Source organism: Scophthalmus maximus, chromosome 19, assembly GCF_022379125.1.
Source record: "Scophthalmus maximus strain ysfricsl-2021 chromosome 19, ASM2237912v1, whole genome shotgun sequence".
Taxonomy (NCBI): Eukaryota; Metazoa; Chordata; class Actinopteri; order Pleuronectiformes; family Scophthalmidae; genus Scophthalmus; species Scophthalmus maximus.
The window spans coordinates 7441942-7458251 of record NC_061533.1 but is presented as its reverse complement, the minus strand read 5'-3'; the positions used below and the strand labels follow the sequence as shown (position 1 = coordinate 7458251).

General features: G+C 43.0%; 1 protein-coding gene across 1 annotated transcript; it reads left to right on the top strand.

Annotated features, from left to right (window-relative positions):
- The first annotated feature begins 291 nt into the window (after window positions 1–291).
- Window positions 292–16200, top strand: si:dkey-178e17.1 (tricarboxylate transport protein B, mitochondrial). Its single transcript, XM_035639438.2, has 9 exons — window positions 292–907; window positions 8934–9041; window positions 9687–9786; window positions 12386–12524; window positions 13118–13202; window positions 13338–13442; window positions 13719–13834; window positions 13950–14023; window positions 14616–16200. The coding sequence occupies exons 1-9, from the start codon at window positions 784–786 to the stop codon at window positions 14728–14730; spliced, it is 966 nt and encodes a 321-aa protein (XP_035495331.1). The 5' UTR covers window positions 292–783; the 3' UTR covers window positions 14731–16200.
- The last annotated feature ends 110 nt before the right edge of the window (window positions 16201–16310 follow it).

Here is a 16310-nt window from a genome sequence, read left to right as displayed (position 1 = left end):
GGAGAGTTTTTTTTTACAGATGTGGACAATATGGCTCCTTTATTATCAATCCAATGGTGGGACACATGTTTGGCGACCTATCTGTCGAGAGGCCTGGTGGATAGTTTTTTTCTGTCCGGGTGTGTTTTTGGACCTTTTGAACGGCCGTTTTTTTTGTTTTTTTTAATCCTTCCATTTCATTTGCTCAGGACCATTAATATGCTAATTTGGACACCGCGAGGGTCTAAGCCCCGCCCCTGCGCCACGCCCCTTCATCCGTAGAGGAAGCAAAGTGTCCAGCCCTCTCTCTCTCTCTTCACATAAAGCACCCAGCGTGACATCGCCCCATGTGACACCCACGCTGCCTCACATCTGCCTCTGTGTTTTTGTTTGCTTTAAGTTCCCTGGCTTTCACGGAGAATTCGCCACGGAGAGACGACTCCTATCCCGCCCCGCCCCGCCTCACTTCCGGGTTCGCTTCTCCCTCTCTTTACGTACTAACTGTCGCGCCACCGCGTTACCATAGTTACAAATAGCAGCTACTGGATAGTATATATAGAAGGATCCCAACTTCCTCGACGGCTTCACAGCGAGTCCGCCCACTGTCAACACCGAGATCCGCCGGAGTGTCCGGACCCGCCACCGGATCACCCGAGTCCGGAGCAACGCGTCTGACAGAGGGAGGCGGCCCATGTGTTGCGCGCTCCGCTGTGTTTCTTGACCAGACAAATTGCAAGCTACCTGAAGATAAACCTTTATAAAACCAGAAGCTGATCTTATTTGGTGATAATAATAATAATAATAATGCAGGACAGACGCACATTTGTCAGCCCCTTCGTCAGACCGCGGTGTCTGGCGGCGGCGGCGGCCGCGGCGCCGGCGGCGGGGAAAGCGAAGTCCGTTCACCCGTGGAAGGCGATTCTGGCAGGTAAGTTCGTCTTCAATGGTTTTGACGCACGAGAAAGTGAAGAGTGGGGACAAAATGAGATCGCCTCATGTGAATTACACCGACGCCAAAGTTGTTCATGAATTGTGCTTTTGTTGTGAACGGTTAGTGTAACTGCACTGTAACCATATGCATTGTCTGCAAACATTTGAATCAGCCGGGAGTTAAAAACAACAACAACCCTCCGATTTTACAAGCTATAACTTGTAGAAATGTTTATGGGGATATAACGGATCTTTTCTCAGGACTGTTTTGTAATTAATTGCAGTCAACACACAGATTGCTGCAATCTGGATTACCACACACACACACAATCATTATTTATTAATTTTTGTATTTTGTATCATTTTTTTCTCTTAAATAACACATTCCCCTTCATGCTTTGGGAGCATGAAGATAATGGAGATGTACAGGAGGAAAAAAGGGGAAACCTTTCTACACTATACCTCCTATGTCACTTGCCCCTCTAACCCTGTTGACCCCGTGACCCTTGAAGCTGCTTGCAAAACAGAAACAACCTTGAGACAGAGAGCCGTCTTTGTCCCTGTCCCCGTTGTCCTGCAGGCAAACAGGCCCGTCCTGTATGTCATGCTCAGATCTTCACTAATGTGATTTGATCCCCTTAATCTAAAGATCACTTCTATAGTGCACTTAATGCTATTAGAGCAGAAGGATGCATCCAGCTGTGTAGAGGACACTTTTTTCTGAAGCGATACCTATAGACATCCCTGCGCAGAGGTTCAGGTACGTGTGTAGGGGTGATCGTAGCATCGAAATAGGACAATGCAACACAAGCAACCCCTTTATCGCTGTTTAAAAAAAAAAATTCTCTCGTCCAAAACATGGCAAAATCCATCTGCCGATGAAGATCGTGTGATATGATCCAAGAGCTTGTAAAAAGATCCTAAACAGACCACGCGGTCTGAGGTTGTTGTTGTAGAAAATATTTATCCAATCTATCTTTTCAGTGTTTCACTCTCGGGCTGTAATCGATAATTCTTTTTAACTTTTGATCAATCTATTGATTATATTTGGAATAATGAGTTCACCGTGTAATCAAATAAATGGTCAAAAATATTGATAAATACCTTTAATACCCAGATCATCCACCCCCCCACAAAATGATTTATCATATACACGGTATATGATTTAATTCACTACATTACTAGCAAGTGTTTGGCATTTTTTACTTGACAAATTACTGCGGATTCGTCAGCTGAGTGGTTGGTTCAGTGCCACTTCAGGCGTGTTTGGTTTAGCCACTTCTGTGATTCATCAGTTTTTCTCTGCTGAGGTTCGGAACCCTCGTCCATCTTTCCCGGTGCTCGGCAGACGCTCAAACCCCTCGACCCCCCTCGTGTGATGATGATCGGGATGCAGCGGTTGATGAAGACTCTCTCTCTGCATGCTGCTGTTTGGCATCGCACTTGTGCTCTGGCAACTGTTACGCGCTGAATATTTTATCTGTGCGAATGAATTCCTTTTGATTGGAGTTCAGAACCAAACTGTTTGGGGACTAAAAATACAGATTTTGAATTAAATGATGGATCATCTTGGTCGTCAAATGTCAGAATTTTCAGCCCTCAAAATTTCCAGGAGAGAAGTAACATCTTAAAATTGCCTGAAAAAATGTATAATATATATATATACATGTTTATTATAAAAACAACTTTTGAGTTAACTGTATAGTGTCAGAGTTGAATGGTAAAAGGAGAGAAAAACAAACAAACACTTCTTCTCCTGACTCATGTCACCCTGTCAGCTGCCAAGAAATGGAAATAAGGCTGTGTTGAGACCTTTCCCTTCCCCCCTCAGCCCCGTGCAACCTGATTGACTGGATATGGCCCAGTACTACTCCCTGTGGCGTTTAGCTCGTCTCAAGCCTGTCTGTCCTGTTTTGCAGCGGTGGCATGATTACATTCTCTCCCTCTCGAATCTGTGCCCCCCTTCTGACTCGCCCCGGCCTCACGGTCAAGAAACTGTCAATTTATCACTGTCATTGAGAGGCTTTGGAAATGTAAGTTGTTTTTTTTCATCGGAGCATCACTGGGATGACTCAGCGACAGAAGAAACTGCCTCTTTGGGTCCGACCAGACATATAGTCCATTTAAAAACCACAGCTGATCGTTTGCTTTGTCTGAATGACAATTCCTCTCACTCGACTATGGCGCTTCATTAATACAGTTGACACCTCTTGTGGATTTCTGACATGCTGATGCCGCTCCAGATTTATCTGTTATAAGTGGCATGTCTTCATGGAGAGAGCGAAGCGCTCGTGTTTGCCCGAGGCCGTCAGTAGTCAAAGCAAGAAGTAAAATGTCCAGAGCCTAATGGATTAGAGACCCCACATAGACAGTGGTCGGAGGAGGAGGGCTGCACGTTGCACATTTCCAAGGCTTTTAGAGGCCAGTGAGCTCATGCTGCTGCCATTGGTTGGTTCAAGTCTCCTTTCTAACAGCCACTGGTGATGACTGAGGTTGAGACGCGGAAAGAGGGAGAGTTTTATATCTGCGAGGCCTGAGGGTGAGAGACTGGTCGAAGTGGTTCTCTGGTCCCGCTTTGCCGGCTGTTGTACATTCATACTTTGCTGTGGCTTTCATATATAACCTTTCTGCTCACGAGCGAGTAGACGAGTGGACAGACAGAGCAGGTTCCTTTCTGATCTCTATTTCATGTTAGAAAGGATATATTCCACTGAGACACCATTGTTTTTTTTGTCACTTTTCCTGTTCTCTTTTTCCTCCCTTCACTCTCCCCCTGCAGCCTCAGGGCAGCCGCTTAGGTTTTGTGAGTGGCTGTCTCCTCTCAGCCTCGCAGCGCTCGTCAAACTATGGCTTACACTCCCTTTTCCCTTGCGTCACAGGCGACGCACGCGGCCCACTACCATGCACTGTCTCCGCTGCTTGCAGACCCCTGAGTACCAGGAGGCCAGATGATAAATCCCAGTGCACTCCTCGCCACCCCCAACTACCCCCAGCCTTAACAGCCTTTCAGCTGGATGTTCGGTATAATGCAGCTATTGACACACAAACAAACAGCCATGTAGATATCTGTGCAGTAATTTTGATCAGCTTAACATCACATTTATTTTTTTTTCATTTGTGAATGTCCTGGAGATCCTAACAGCACCACACTGGCGGTTTTTGCATGATGTTACCTTATTAATTACAAATCAATATATTGAACATTTAGCTTTCCTAACCACACCTACAGTGTTCAGTATTTTTTTTCTGCCACTGAGTTTAACCCATGTTGCGTGAGAGAAAATCAATCACAGTGAACATGTAGTAGCTCTAATTTGTTTTGTGTCAAAGTTGTGTAAGAGAACCGCAAGCTCATTCATTTTCAAGTAATTACCTTGTCTTAGATTTGAAGGCTGGTTGCCCAACATCAATCCTCAAGACCTCGAAAACCTATTATATCAGTCAGAGCCTTATTATGAGCAATTGGGGATGTGTAAGGTCCTGAGGAAAATGCCTGGCTCTGTAGCTGCTAATTATTCCACTATACCACTAGTAGCTCTATGCTGTTTGGTCCTGAGAAGGTTTTCATGTACAGAGGGTTGAAAAGCCTCTTCACTTAAAACAGCTGCGTTCTGCTGAAGAGAGACTAAACCTAAACAGGGTTCCAGACCAAAACAATGAGCTGAAAGGAGATACAGTTCTCCGTAGAGCTGAGAGGAACTGCAGAGACAGGGGATTAGTTTCTGTGAGCTCATCACAGACACTAGTGCCGCCTTCCACAAACACATAGTTAGATGATCCATTGCATAGTATAAAAATCGTCATAATAGTAATAATTATGTTTTCAGAGGCTTTAAAATAAAGCAACTGCCAAAAATATATGTTTGTTTATTCTTTATTCTGGGAATATTAAATTATAGCTGCTTGCAGGCCTGCACTGAATTTGGGACAACTTTGGGGACATCCTGTGCGTAGCAGAGTCCTTGCATGTAAAACGGTGTACAATTTGTGTGCTGCAGGGCTCTAAGCAGTTAAAACAGTTTCCATGTAAAATTAATCAACATCCCTCTTGTAATTAAGCATCAGCGTAGCGTCAGGGAGTCGTGTTGAGGACAGAGGAAGCCTAAAAGGCCAGGCGTCAGATGAATAATTCTTTTCATGTTTTCTTTCGCGAGGCAATCAGAAATATTACAACTCTATTAATAGGACACCTCATGTTTGAAGTACATCAGACCTCTGGCTATGTTCCTCCATTTGGACTGGAGGTATGGATATAGCGTCTTCCCCCTCACACTCTAGAGAATTTAAAGAATCTCGCTTAATAAGGAACATCCGGATAAATTATAGATCAATTCTGTTTCCGAACTGCTTAATTGGCTTAAACATGCACATACATATGCGCATGCACATCATCTTAATTACAAGTGTTACTTCCACAGCTACAAAGCAGCAGACTAAGTACGAGTCCAATTTTTAAATTTTAAAGGAACCAGCGTGAAAATATGTTTAGAACCTGCCAGAACCACATTCTGAGCGAGACCGTGTTAGATTGTCAGTTTTTCCTTAGAGAAGTGACGCTTCTCTGTTGACCAGATGTGCTGGGTGCTCATTGGAGGCACCAAAGCTGGCAGGGCAGGATTTCAGGGAGTGTCCCTCCTGCTCAGCTGGCTGTCTGCCTGCTCACCTGGCGTCCTCCGTGCCTGGCTGTTTCTGCTAAAAAGGTTTCTCCGTGCGCATCTTGCGTCCATGAATATGTGCGTGTGCTCACACGGTATGTATGCTGATAATTGATTAACCACGTTTACAAACGCCGGAAGCTGGGCAGTGTCGCGCTGCATTTCAGTTGGTGTGTGTTTTCAGTTTTGATTAATAAAAGAGCTACCGGTGAGCGGCTGTGGTTCTGGTGTGTGCTGGTTGACCCACTGTGGCAAACCTCCTCGCAACCTTATGACAGAAATAGTTGTTCAATTCAATTCAGTTTTATTTGTATAGCGCTAAATCATAACATACATCATGTCAAGGCACTTTACATGGTGAGGTCGGGACCTCACGATATTACAGTGGAACCCAACGTGAGCAAGCAGTTGCTGACCGTGGAGAAAAAAAAACCTCTCCCTTTCAACAGGAAGATATTTCTAGCAGTATCTGACTCAGTTGTGGGCCGTGACCGGTTGTTTTTCCAGTTTGGTGTGGAGATGAACCCAAGCAAACACATTTGGAATGAATTTCACTGCAAACTGGGAAGCAACATCAGTTCACAATGTCACTAATGATCCCATGGCTGCATGGGAGCAAATGGGCCTACAGCCCAGAGTTCGAAACATCTGGTGGGAAACCTTTCCAGAAGAGTGGAGACTGTTACAGCTGTTATTAGTTCTGCAATGAGATGTGCTACAATCACATATCGACGTAATTTTCAGGTGTCCACATACATTTGGCCAGGCAGGTGTGTGTGTGGCAGCAATATGGGGTGGACCCCCGCGGTGGATTCTCAGGACTGTTATGAAATTATGAATTCACTTTTTCTGTCCAGAGAGTGAGTGTTACCTTTAAACAGTCGATCAACTCAGTCAGTGTTTGTCAGATTTTTCAAACTGCTGCTGAGCTTTGTGAGAGTTTCAAATTTTTGTGTCTGTAGAAGCAACTACACCGTTTTTCACGGCCCCCGTGTTCTAATATCACTCCAGTGCCATTTCCATTTCTTTTCCTGTAATAGTATGTGTCAGAGAGCCATGCGGACGGATTGATTTTATGACACAGCGTAGAGTGGAGTAGTTGGGGGATGAGGAGCGAGGACGGAAGGTGCTGCTGAGAGAAAAAATGAATGAATAACAGGAGAGGAACGCCATCCTGTGAAGATAAAGATTAACGACCGTTTCTGCTCATGTAACCCAAGTTTGGCAGCTTCACGGGAGTCATTTTGTGTGTGTGTGTGTGTGTGTGTGTGTGTGTGTGTGTGTGTGTGTGTGTGTGTGTGTGTGTGTGTGTGTGTGTGTGTGTGTGTGTGTGTGTGTGTGTGTGTGTGTGTGTGTGTGTGTGTGTGTGTGTGTGTGTGTGTGTGTGTGTGTGTGTGTGTGTGTGTGTGTGTGTGTGTGTGTGTGCGTGTGGTGGATGTAGGCTGCAAAATGGACTGGAAGACAAACAAGCTGCCTCTCCTCCACGGGCGCTGTGTCTGATGAGGATTGATCATGTGTTCGAATCTGCTGCCGTGTCGCTCGCCGCCTGTGACTGACCGCTACTTGGTTTTCACATGCAGCTCACAGTCTTGGCTGCAAACAGATGAATGCAGTTTGTTGTTTCTCCTCTGACCCACTGATCAGGGTGGTCTGGAACGGAGCATGTGACTTCTGTTACGTCTCAGCCGGACAACATTTACTTACTGTTCTACGAGGATTAGAATTACAGCTCACTGACCTGAGAGATTAAAGTTAGTGTGTGTTTCTCAGAGAGTTTGTGTGTGTGAGATCACATGAATTTCAAGATTCACGTGGTGCTCACAGTTTTTATAAATATTTGTGGAGCACTAAATTATTGTTACTAGTGTGGCAGAATTAATCTCATAAATGTTGTGTTGACATCAACGGAAATGCTCGTGTTCATCACACTGATTGAAATAAATCATGGATTCCTTTGGTATTTACAGTAGCCCTCTCGTGTTTGCTAAGGGTTAAATATATGTTTATCTTACGTTGGGGTGATACTGCAAGGAGCCATGGCGATAAAAGTGGTGATGGCTGCGGTGTCATATGATGTGTCAAAACGCAAGTAAATGTAAGTGAAACTCACACATAACGATATTCACAAAAATATACCAGCAATAACAGTGCAACTTTCATGAATTCATAAAAATGACTCATTGTCTTTAAACAAGTAACATGGTGAGATTTCTGCACTTTTATAATGAAAATGACAATTTTATTAAAATCGATTTTTATTGTCAATTTGAAAGAGAGGGTGAAATAGTAGAATAGAAATAATATATCAATGGCTGATTAAAACATATCCCATCTGAATAATTAGAAGCATGCTACTATCACAGACAAATTCTTGATATGAAGAACCAGTGTATAAGGGAAGTCTGTTTTTCATAAAAGCTTTTGAGTTTTTCATTAGTAAATATTGGCAAAAACATGTTAACTTCTGATCACAACTGGTAATTTCCAGAAATGGAGAAAACACAACCTCTTCTTCTCTTTAAGTCTGATGTGGACTTTTCATTCAAAAGAAAGGCATTCAATTTTTTTCACTTCCCATTCATTTTTCATAAATTATCTCGGGTTTCCTGACATGACACAAATACACATCGTGTACAGTAATATGTTAATGCTTGTGTGTGTCTGTGTCATTGAGTTAATGGAGGGTCTTGGCCTGGGTAATGGAGCCCCTCCCTGCAGGCTGGGCGGATAATTGAATTAATGTCAGCCCTCTCTCCATCCCCCCTTCTTCCCTCGTGACTCATCTGTGTTTGTGCTTCGGCTTTGCTTCTGGACACTTGGTCCTCAACTCATCAACTGTGGTGGGTTTAGAGCCGAAACCCCCAGCGGTCGCTCACACGTTCAATCATCTTCGACTTTTTTCTTTTTTCTGCTAACACTTACTGAAGGTACAGTACAGGAAGCATTTTATTTGAAAGGGCAACAAAAATTCCTCTCACAACCTTTTTTTTTGCATTGACTAGTTTCTGCTCCGTCCTCACGCAGCGCAGTCACCGTGTTGCTCCGTTGTGGCAGGAGCAGTTGATTCATCTTCACCCAGCTCGTTACTCTTCCTCCCACAGCAGCGGTGCTTTTAATGTTTATGGAGGGGAAAGCCATTTGTGGAGTCACTGTAATGATCCATGACGCGATGGCACCTCCTTGTAATTCATACAGGGGACGGGGGCCTTGGCTTGGTGAGGCTGCAACCAGGCAGAAGTGGCAATTTATGGAATATATTCAGCAAAGCTGCCCGACCAGTGAGGGAACTGTTTATCCGTCATCCTCACTCCGTCCTTTTTTAATTAGCTCCAGTTTCATTCATTTTCTCTTCTTCATGTGGTTTCGCAGGTGGAATTGCAGGTGGCATAGAGATCTGCATCACCTTCCCCACAGAGTATGTCAAGACCCAGTTACAGCTGGATGAGAAGGCCAATCCACCTAAATACAGAGGAGTAGGTGAGTGTCATCCATCTATCTATATATCTATCTATGTATCCATCTATCTGTGTATCTATCTATCTATCTATCTGTCTATATGTGTATGTATCTATCTATCTATCTATCTATCTATCTATCTATCTATCTATCTATCTATCTATCTATCTATCTATCTATCGTGTCTCTCAGGAGCTCATTATCTCATTACCCATCTTCCCCAGGTACATTAGGGATTCTGGCAGGCTGTCACTGTGCTTGTTTATATGACTTCGAACAGACCAATGCACACATGCACATTCACCATCCATGCATTCTAGTGTGCACACACACACACACACACACGCGCGCAGAGGAGCTGTTCATATTGGCTGGAGCTCTGAGGATTGCAGAGCACAGTAATGAGCGCCCGAGCCAGCTGTTGCTTTTCTTGTACAGTTGTGCGTTCTGCTAGCGAGCGCAACATGGATTACTGGACTGACGTCAGTCTCCAAGAGCCAGATGCATGTTCAAAGAAAAAACAAAATCAGGTTTTGGGGAAATGAGCCTGTGGTTCAGTTTACCTGAGACATAAAAGATTAGAGTAACAAAACATTGTGTCGCCTTTTCCCCTTTTCTGATACCGATATTATCATCCAGTCTATAATATGTGTGTGTTTTCCGCAGGTGACTGTGTGAAGCAGACGGTACAGGGTCACGGTGTCAAAGGACTATACAGAGGACTCAGCTCACTGCTGTACGGCTCCATACCCAAATCTGCAGTCAGGCAAGTTACTTCATTACTTTACTGCTTTAATATTTTGTCGCCTCACACCTCATATTTATTTTTACATTTTTTGTTTATATTCTGATTATAAACTGTATGAGCGTGTTTGTGTGTGTGCAGTAAAGGCTGGAATAAAATTAATACTTTAGGTTCAGCCTTTGTGCCTTCTACCTGGAAGCAGTAACTCTCACACTCCAATTATTCTAGGCCATTACCCACAATGCAAGGCATAAATGCCACGCTCACCTTCGGTATAATTGTGTTATTCTTTCACAGCATTGACATTTATTTCTAGACAAGTCTGCGCTAAGCAAAATGACAATCACACACACACACACACTCACAAACACACAAACACACACAGAGACTGCAAGTTAAACACCTTTATTGTCACTGATTTGTTCTCCTTTTCATTCTTTCATTCCTTCCATGTCTGTGTGTGTGTGTGTGTGTGTGCGTGTGTGTGTGTTATGCTGGAGGATGGAGCCTGTCTGTATGAATGGAGAGACAGGCCCAGCCAGGCGGAGAAAAGATGCCACTCAAGCTCAGGCAGGGTGTCAGTAGGGCTGCAGAGAGGGGAGACTTGTTGGTATTTGGTGTGTATGTGTTAATGCTCAGTGTTCGTGTGTGTGTGTGTGTGTGTGTGTGTGTGTGTGCACACACTGTATGAGTGTGTCAATCAGCCTTCAGCTTCCTTTCCTGAGGGATCCTGAATGGGTTTTTTTTACCTCTGGAAATATGACATAGAAAAGTACAGAGATTGAAGCCATGTCCTCTTTCTGCTCATTTAGTGGCTCGATTGATCGTAAAATGTGGATAATTTGTGACCTTCTGGTTATTTAATGGTTTTAGATTTAGTTCTTTAGGCTGGTGGATCCCATAAAACAAAACTTTATCTACTTGTGATTCTCCATTGTCTATGGGTTATAACCTATTAAATCAAAGTCTCCCCCATTTTTTAAAATATGTTTTGCTTAGTCTTCTATAATCTCCTGAATCCACAAATGTATTTTCCTATGACGTGGTCCCTCAAACCTAAGGTTGGAAACCAATGACTTAGGGAATATAACAGAAAATGAACAGGCAAATACAAAGTGACTCATGACAGAGAGATGCTGTTTAGAGTGAAGCAGTTCATTTTGAATTATGGAGAGTATCTTAACACATTTCCATTGACCAGCGCATCCTCTGAGTCATTTGTTCGATCCGTTCTTTTCTTACTTCCTCCATCTTCCTTCCCCTCCCCCCGCCCCCTTCACTCTTTCGCCTCCCCAACCCTTTTTCTCTCCCATTAGCTGATTGCCTGTGCACCATCATGCACCATAAAATCTCCTGGAGGGTTGTCAGGGAGGTATGAGAGGGACAGACAAGAGAGCCTTTGACCTTTCCCCCCCTTGTCCCTTCCATCCGTATCTACATCCCTCTCTCCTGTTGGCCCAGCCTCCTGTTTTTCTTTTTTTCATTCTTATCCAGTCCGCTCTTCTCATCAGCAGGACTGACCTTGTAGAAAGACCCACTAATGAAGATTGGGCTGTCCAGAATGACTCATCTCTAACTGTGGACTGTCGGCCAAAACGCGATGTGTCATATTCTCACTGTAAAGTTCAATTGTTAAATGGATCAGGAGAATGTGCAGAGTATAAATTGGCAAAGCCGCAGGCCTGAGAGTTGTATCTCTCTCCACCAGCTGTTAATGAATAGTATTTTTTTTAAGTGCACTGCCATATCCGTGCAGTCTAGGTATGCTGTAGGGAAGTATAGCTAAACATTTGTTAGTAGTCAGTGAGTGGCGTGCATAAACAGAGACGAATACATTAATTTTCACGTGTTGTTTGTTCCCGCTCGGCAAGTGGGAGCCAGTTAATTGCGCGGCGCCCGTCTTTCAAAGTGAACTGAATCTGTGTGAGGAGGGAGGCAGGAACAGATGTGGAAGGTTAATTGAGCAGAGGAAATCATCTTTCCAACGGAAAGGCAGATGGAGAGGAAAAGTAAAATCACACCAAGCAAGTATAAGAGATGAATTCTTCCCAGACCCACGACGATGGCAGGTTAACGGTTCAGGCAGACTGTGAAAAGACAAAGCGTTCGTCAGGAGCGTGTGTCCTCCCCCGCCCCTCTGCTAAATGTACCGGGCAGCACACTGCCTTCGCCACAATTCAATTCCATCCCATCTATAAATAACCTTTCTTGTAAAGGGACTCGCTGGCACAACGTTTTCTGATTGCAGCGATACATAAACCACCTCTCTGTCGCTGGGCTGGCGTCCACGGCAGCTGGTCCCGGTCACTCGTTGATCACTGAGACGCTGCACGTTTACTGGTGCATCTTTAATAAGGAAGTAAGCAGAACAATAAATTAAAAATTTCAGAAATTTGCCTCCGCTAAATTTTGTGACCTGCACAAATGATCTTGCTCAAATGTCCTCCTCTGCTGCCTGAGCTCTGCTGATTATTTGTTTTATCCATTTCAGCCTTTTTTTGTGAAACAATATTTAATTTCAAAGATTTCCCTCAAATAAACCAAATTTATGTATGTAAACAGGGACACTCCTGCGTTGACTTTTCCCATAGTTCCGTGCTGACTCTATTCTCCTCCTCAGGTTCGGGGTGTTTGAGTTCCTCAGTAACCATGTGAAGGATGAGTCCGGTCGATTGGGAGGCACCAAAAGCCTGCTGTGTGGACTCGGGGCCGGGGTGTTGGAGGCTGTTTTGGTGGTCTGTCCCATGGAAACTGTCAAGGTATGTTTCTAAATAAATGATCTGTGGTCAGATTTCTGGTTTGATTTGTTCATGCACCAGCTTGAGTGAGTGCACACGAAGAGCCACCCATCAGGATTTGTGTATCTTGTAATCTCTGGACGATCAGGAATCATTCACCAAAGAAGTAAACAATTGCTTTTCCTTGTAACATTTGAGACAACAGTTATTTTCTGCTATGTCCTTCTCAGGACATTACAGTAATAAGCATCAACATGTAATAAATCAGAAGAATTTTACAAACAAAAGTAGTCTTCTCATAATTATCTGATTAGTTAAACTGAATAAAACATAAACATTTGGCACTGAAAGCAAATAGTTTACTAAAGTAGATGTTTGTTCAACATCTGGTGCCGCCAGTAGCACGAGTGCCTTTCTGAAAACATCACTCAACAAATCTATAGTAGACCTTGCATATTCCCCTGAACTAATTTTCCATGAAAAGTCTCTGTGAAAATAGCCAGACTACACATTTGTGCTGTTTTCATCGACTTGTGTGCATCCCTTCTCTTGTAACCGCGTCGTTTTCTGATTTCATCCTGTTCCTCCTTTTTTCTTTTTCTTTACTTCCCAAGGTCAAGTTCATTCATGACCAGACGTCAGCAAACCCAAAATACAAGGGTTTCGCCCATGGAGTCAGAGAGATCGTGAGAGTGCAAGGTGAAGAGCAGCTTCAGCGCGTGTAGTTCACCTGACATCTACTGGTCAGACATGGGGGTGCAGCCCAAAAAAAAAAAAATGATGTACTGTACATCAAAGCCTGATGACTTTATCCTCCCGTTTCTGCCTGGACAGGATTAGGAGGGACATACCAGGGTCTCACTGCCACCATCCTCAAACAAGGCTCCAACCAGGCTATTCGCTTCTATGTGATGACCACCCTGAAAAACTGGTACCGAGGTCAGTGTTTATTAAGACGTGAATTGTATGCATTTAAAAAAAATATATAATTATAACCAAAAATGAAATCACAAGAGAGCAACTCTGCCAGGAGGGTCATTTTATAATTATAAAATATATATAATATTTAGTGTAGTATGAGGGCTAGTATACAACGTATAGTATAAGTATAGTCTGGAACTGGGACAGATGTAGTGTTTTCCCAGCCATCCACCCTGCAGTAGAAGTTGAAGCATAAACAGACGACGTGAATCTTCTGCTCTGTCCTTACACCAGGTGATAACCCCAACAAAGCTTTAAGTCCCCTGGTGACCGGAGCCTTTGGGGTCATAGCAGGAGCAGCCAGTGTATTTGGAAACACCCCACTAGATGTCATCAAGACTCGGATGCAGGTGAGTAATATGAAAAAAAAGCACAGATTCGCTGTTTGTCTCTCCTCTGGTGTCTTCATTTGAACCTCAAGTCATCTCCAGCTGCTGACTGTGTCTCTCCTTTTTCTCCCTGAAGGGCCTGGAAGCACATAAATATAAAAGCACGCTAGACTGCACTCTGAAGATCCTGAGATACGAGGGCTTGGCAGCGTGAGTACGCCTCCACTTTGTTTAGCTTGGTGTCGCAGCGGGCTTCTCCCTTTAATCCTTTAATCACAACAAGCCGTCGTTGCTTTCTCAGCTTACTGTTAACACTGCGTGTGGAGCAGTTAGTGGCCTTAGTTCATCCTTTGTATCAAACATATTCATTTATTCTTTATTTAACTAAGAAGACCACATTCAGATACGATATCTCTCCTGCCTGGGAGTCCTGGTCCAGATGGGCAGCAAATGAAATAAAAAAAAATCATATTCTATAAACTACAAGCGGGGACATAAAAGACAAAAAATAACAGATACAGAAACATACAGGATTAATGGAAAAAAATGCATAATGGAGAATAAAAATCACACGTTAAAAGCAATGATATTATTCTATGACAATCAAACGCTAATTTTTTTAAAAGATGTTTAAACATGCCGACTCCCAAGTTTAAAATTTCTTGTAGCTCATTCATTTTATATTCAGATCATATCCATCTTTGACACGAAAACCACTAAAAAAAGTTCAATCTAAGCATTTCTTACTCCTGAGCAGTTATATCGAATATATTTGCCACTCTCTGTCTCTGTCCATCTGTAGTTTTTATAAAGGGACAGTTCCTCGCCTTGGCCGTGTGTGTCTGGATGTGGCCCTCGTCTTCATCATCTACGAGGAGGTGCTGAAGATCCTGAACACGGTCTGGAAGACCGACTGAGCTGCTGGACAAACAGAAAGGCCGGTGGGTTCCCTGCTTCCCAGGCATGAGACACAGATGCGAGTTTAGCAGACCTCATCTGTTTAATAAAACCAGCTGTTGAGGGGGGGGGTTGAACTTGGATCAGTGTCTTCTGCTAACCAGGAGCCTGATAGAGGCTCAGTGTCGCTTACATACAGGCGTCATACAGGATTTTCTTGAGTTTGCGTTGCTCTCTGTCTCCTCTTGTGCCTGCCACGGTTTTGAATCCAGAGGACCCAGACTGCAGCTACTTGCAGTTTACAGTCATATGAACAGCCGTAGCTTTCATAACTAAGCCTTTAATAGAATGATTTTACATTTATGATATGCCAATTATTTTTTATACAGCGTAGATTCTTATTTAGTTTATTACCAGCGTTACAGTTTAATTTCTAGAGTGTATTTAATCACATGCCAAATGCCAAACCTGTTATACTGTGAAAGTGTATTCAGAGTAAGTATTTCTAGAAGTCTAATGATCCTAACCGGATCATTTCATATATATAAATATATATATATATATATAGATATAGATATAGATATTATTGTGATTCACATTGTGCAATGCTTTATAAATGGTTTTATTGGAAGTTGAATGGTGTATATTTTGATTTCCAGAGGGATTTGCTGTTTACTCGTGCCACTGGTCTGAGTGTAAAGGTGCTTTAAAGACATAAGGAAAAATAATTTTTTTTTAGCTGTAAATCACTGAGTCAAAATGACCCAACACTGTAACTGTAACAAATAACTTCTGACGTTCTCTTGTCCTTCAGTAGAAGCATTTCACATTATATGACTAACACCAGGTACCCACAACTGGATGGTTATTTACTGTCACTGGTTCATTTAACTGTAAAGGGTCGCCCACCAAAAAGGTTTGGAATCACAGTGTGTTCAAATACGTTCACAGATCATTTGGGGTTTGTTTGTTTTCACTTCTCACTTATGTGCCTTTTGCTGCTCTGTTTGTTGGTGCTACGTGAGAAATATCCTCATTTATGATATCGATCCTAATAAAACTCCTCAATCAACCAGAAATGTGAGATTCCTCTGGTTCAGTTATGAATGGAGAAACTATATATTTATGTTATTTATCATTTTTATAACATATTATACACAACATATTGTCATCACTAGTGATGTAAATACAGTTAAAATCTGTGTCTAACAATAATGATTGTATTCAAATACTGATGGGTTATTATTATAGAGATAATAACCTCTGTTTCTTTCTGTTTCGCTCCCAACGGACAAAAGACAACGAGAGGATGGTATTGTTATTGAAGATAGATGTATTTAAATAATATGTGTGTGTGTGTGTGTGTGTGGGTGGTTCTGTATTTTGAATCGTGTGCAATTAACAGCGTCCACTTCTTTAGTCTGTGCTTAATGTAAAGTCCTTTGTTGTGGGAGGGGATTTCAAAACTCATTAAAAAGGCATCTGACAACTCAAAAGCATGTCAGCTGGTTATTATTTCTACCCTCCCTCCCTCTCTCGTCCATGTGTCGTTCTGTCCTCTCGGTACAATGGATCATGTTGGGGCAAACCATGGGGGGCA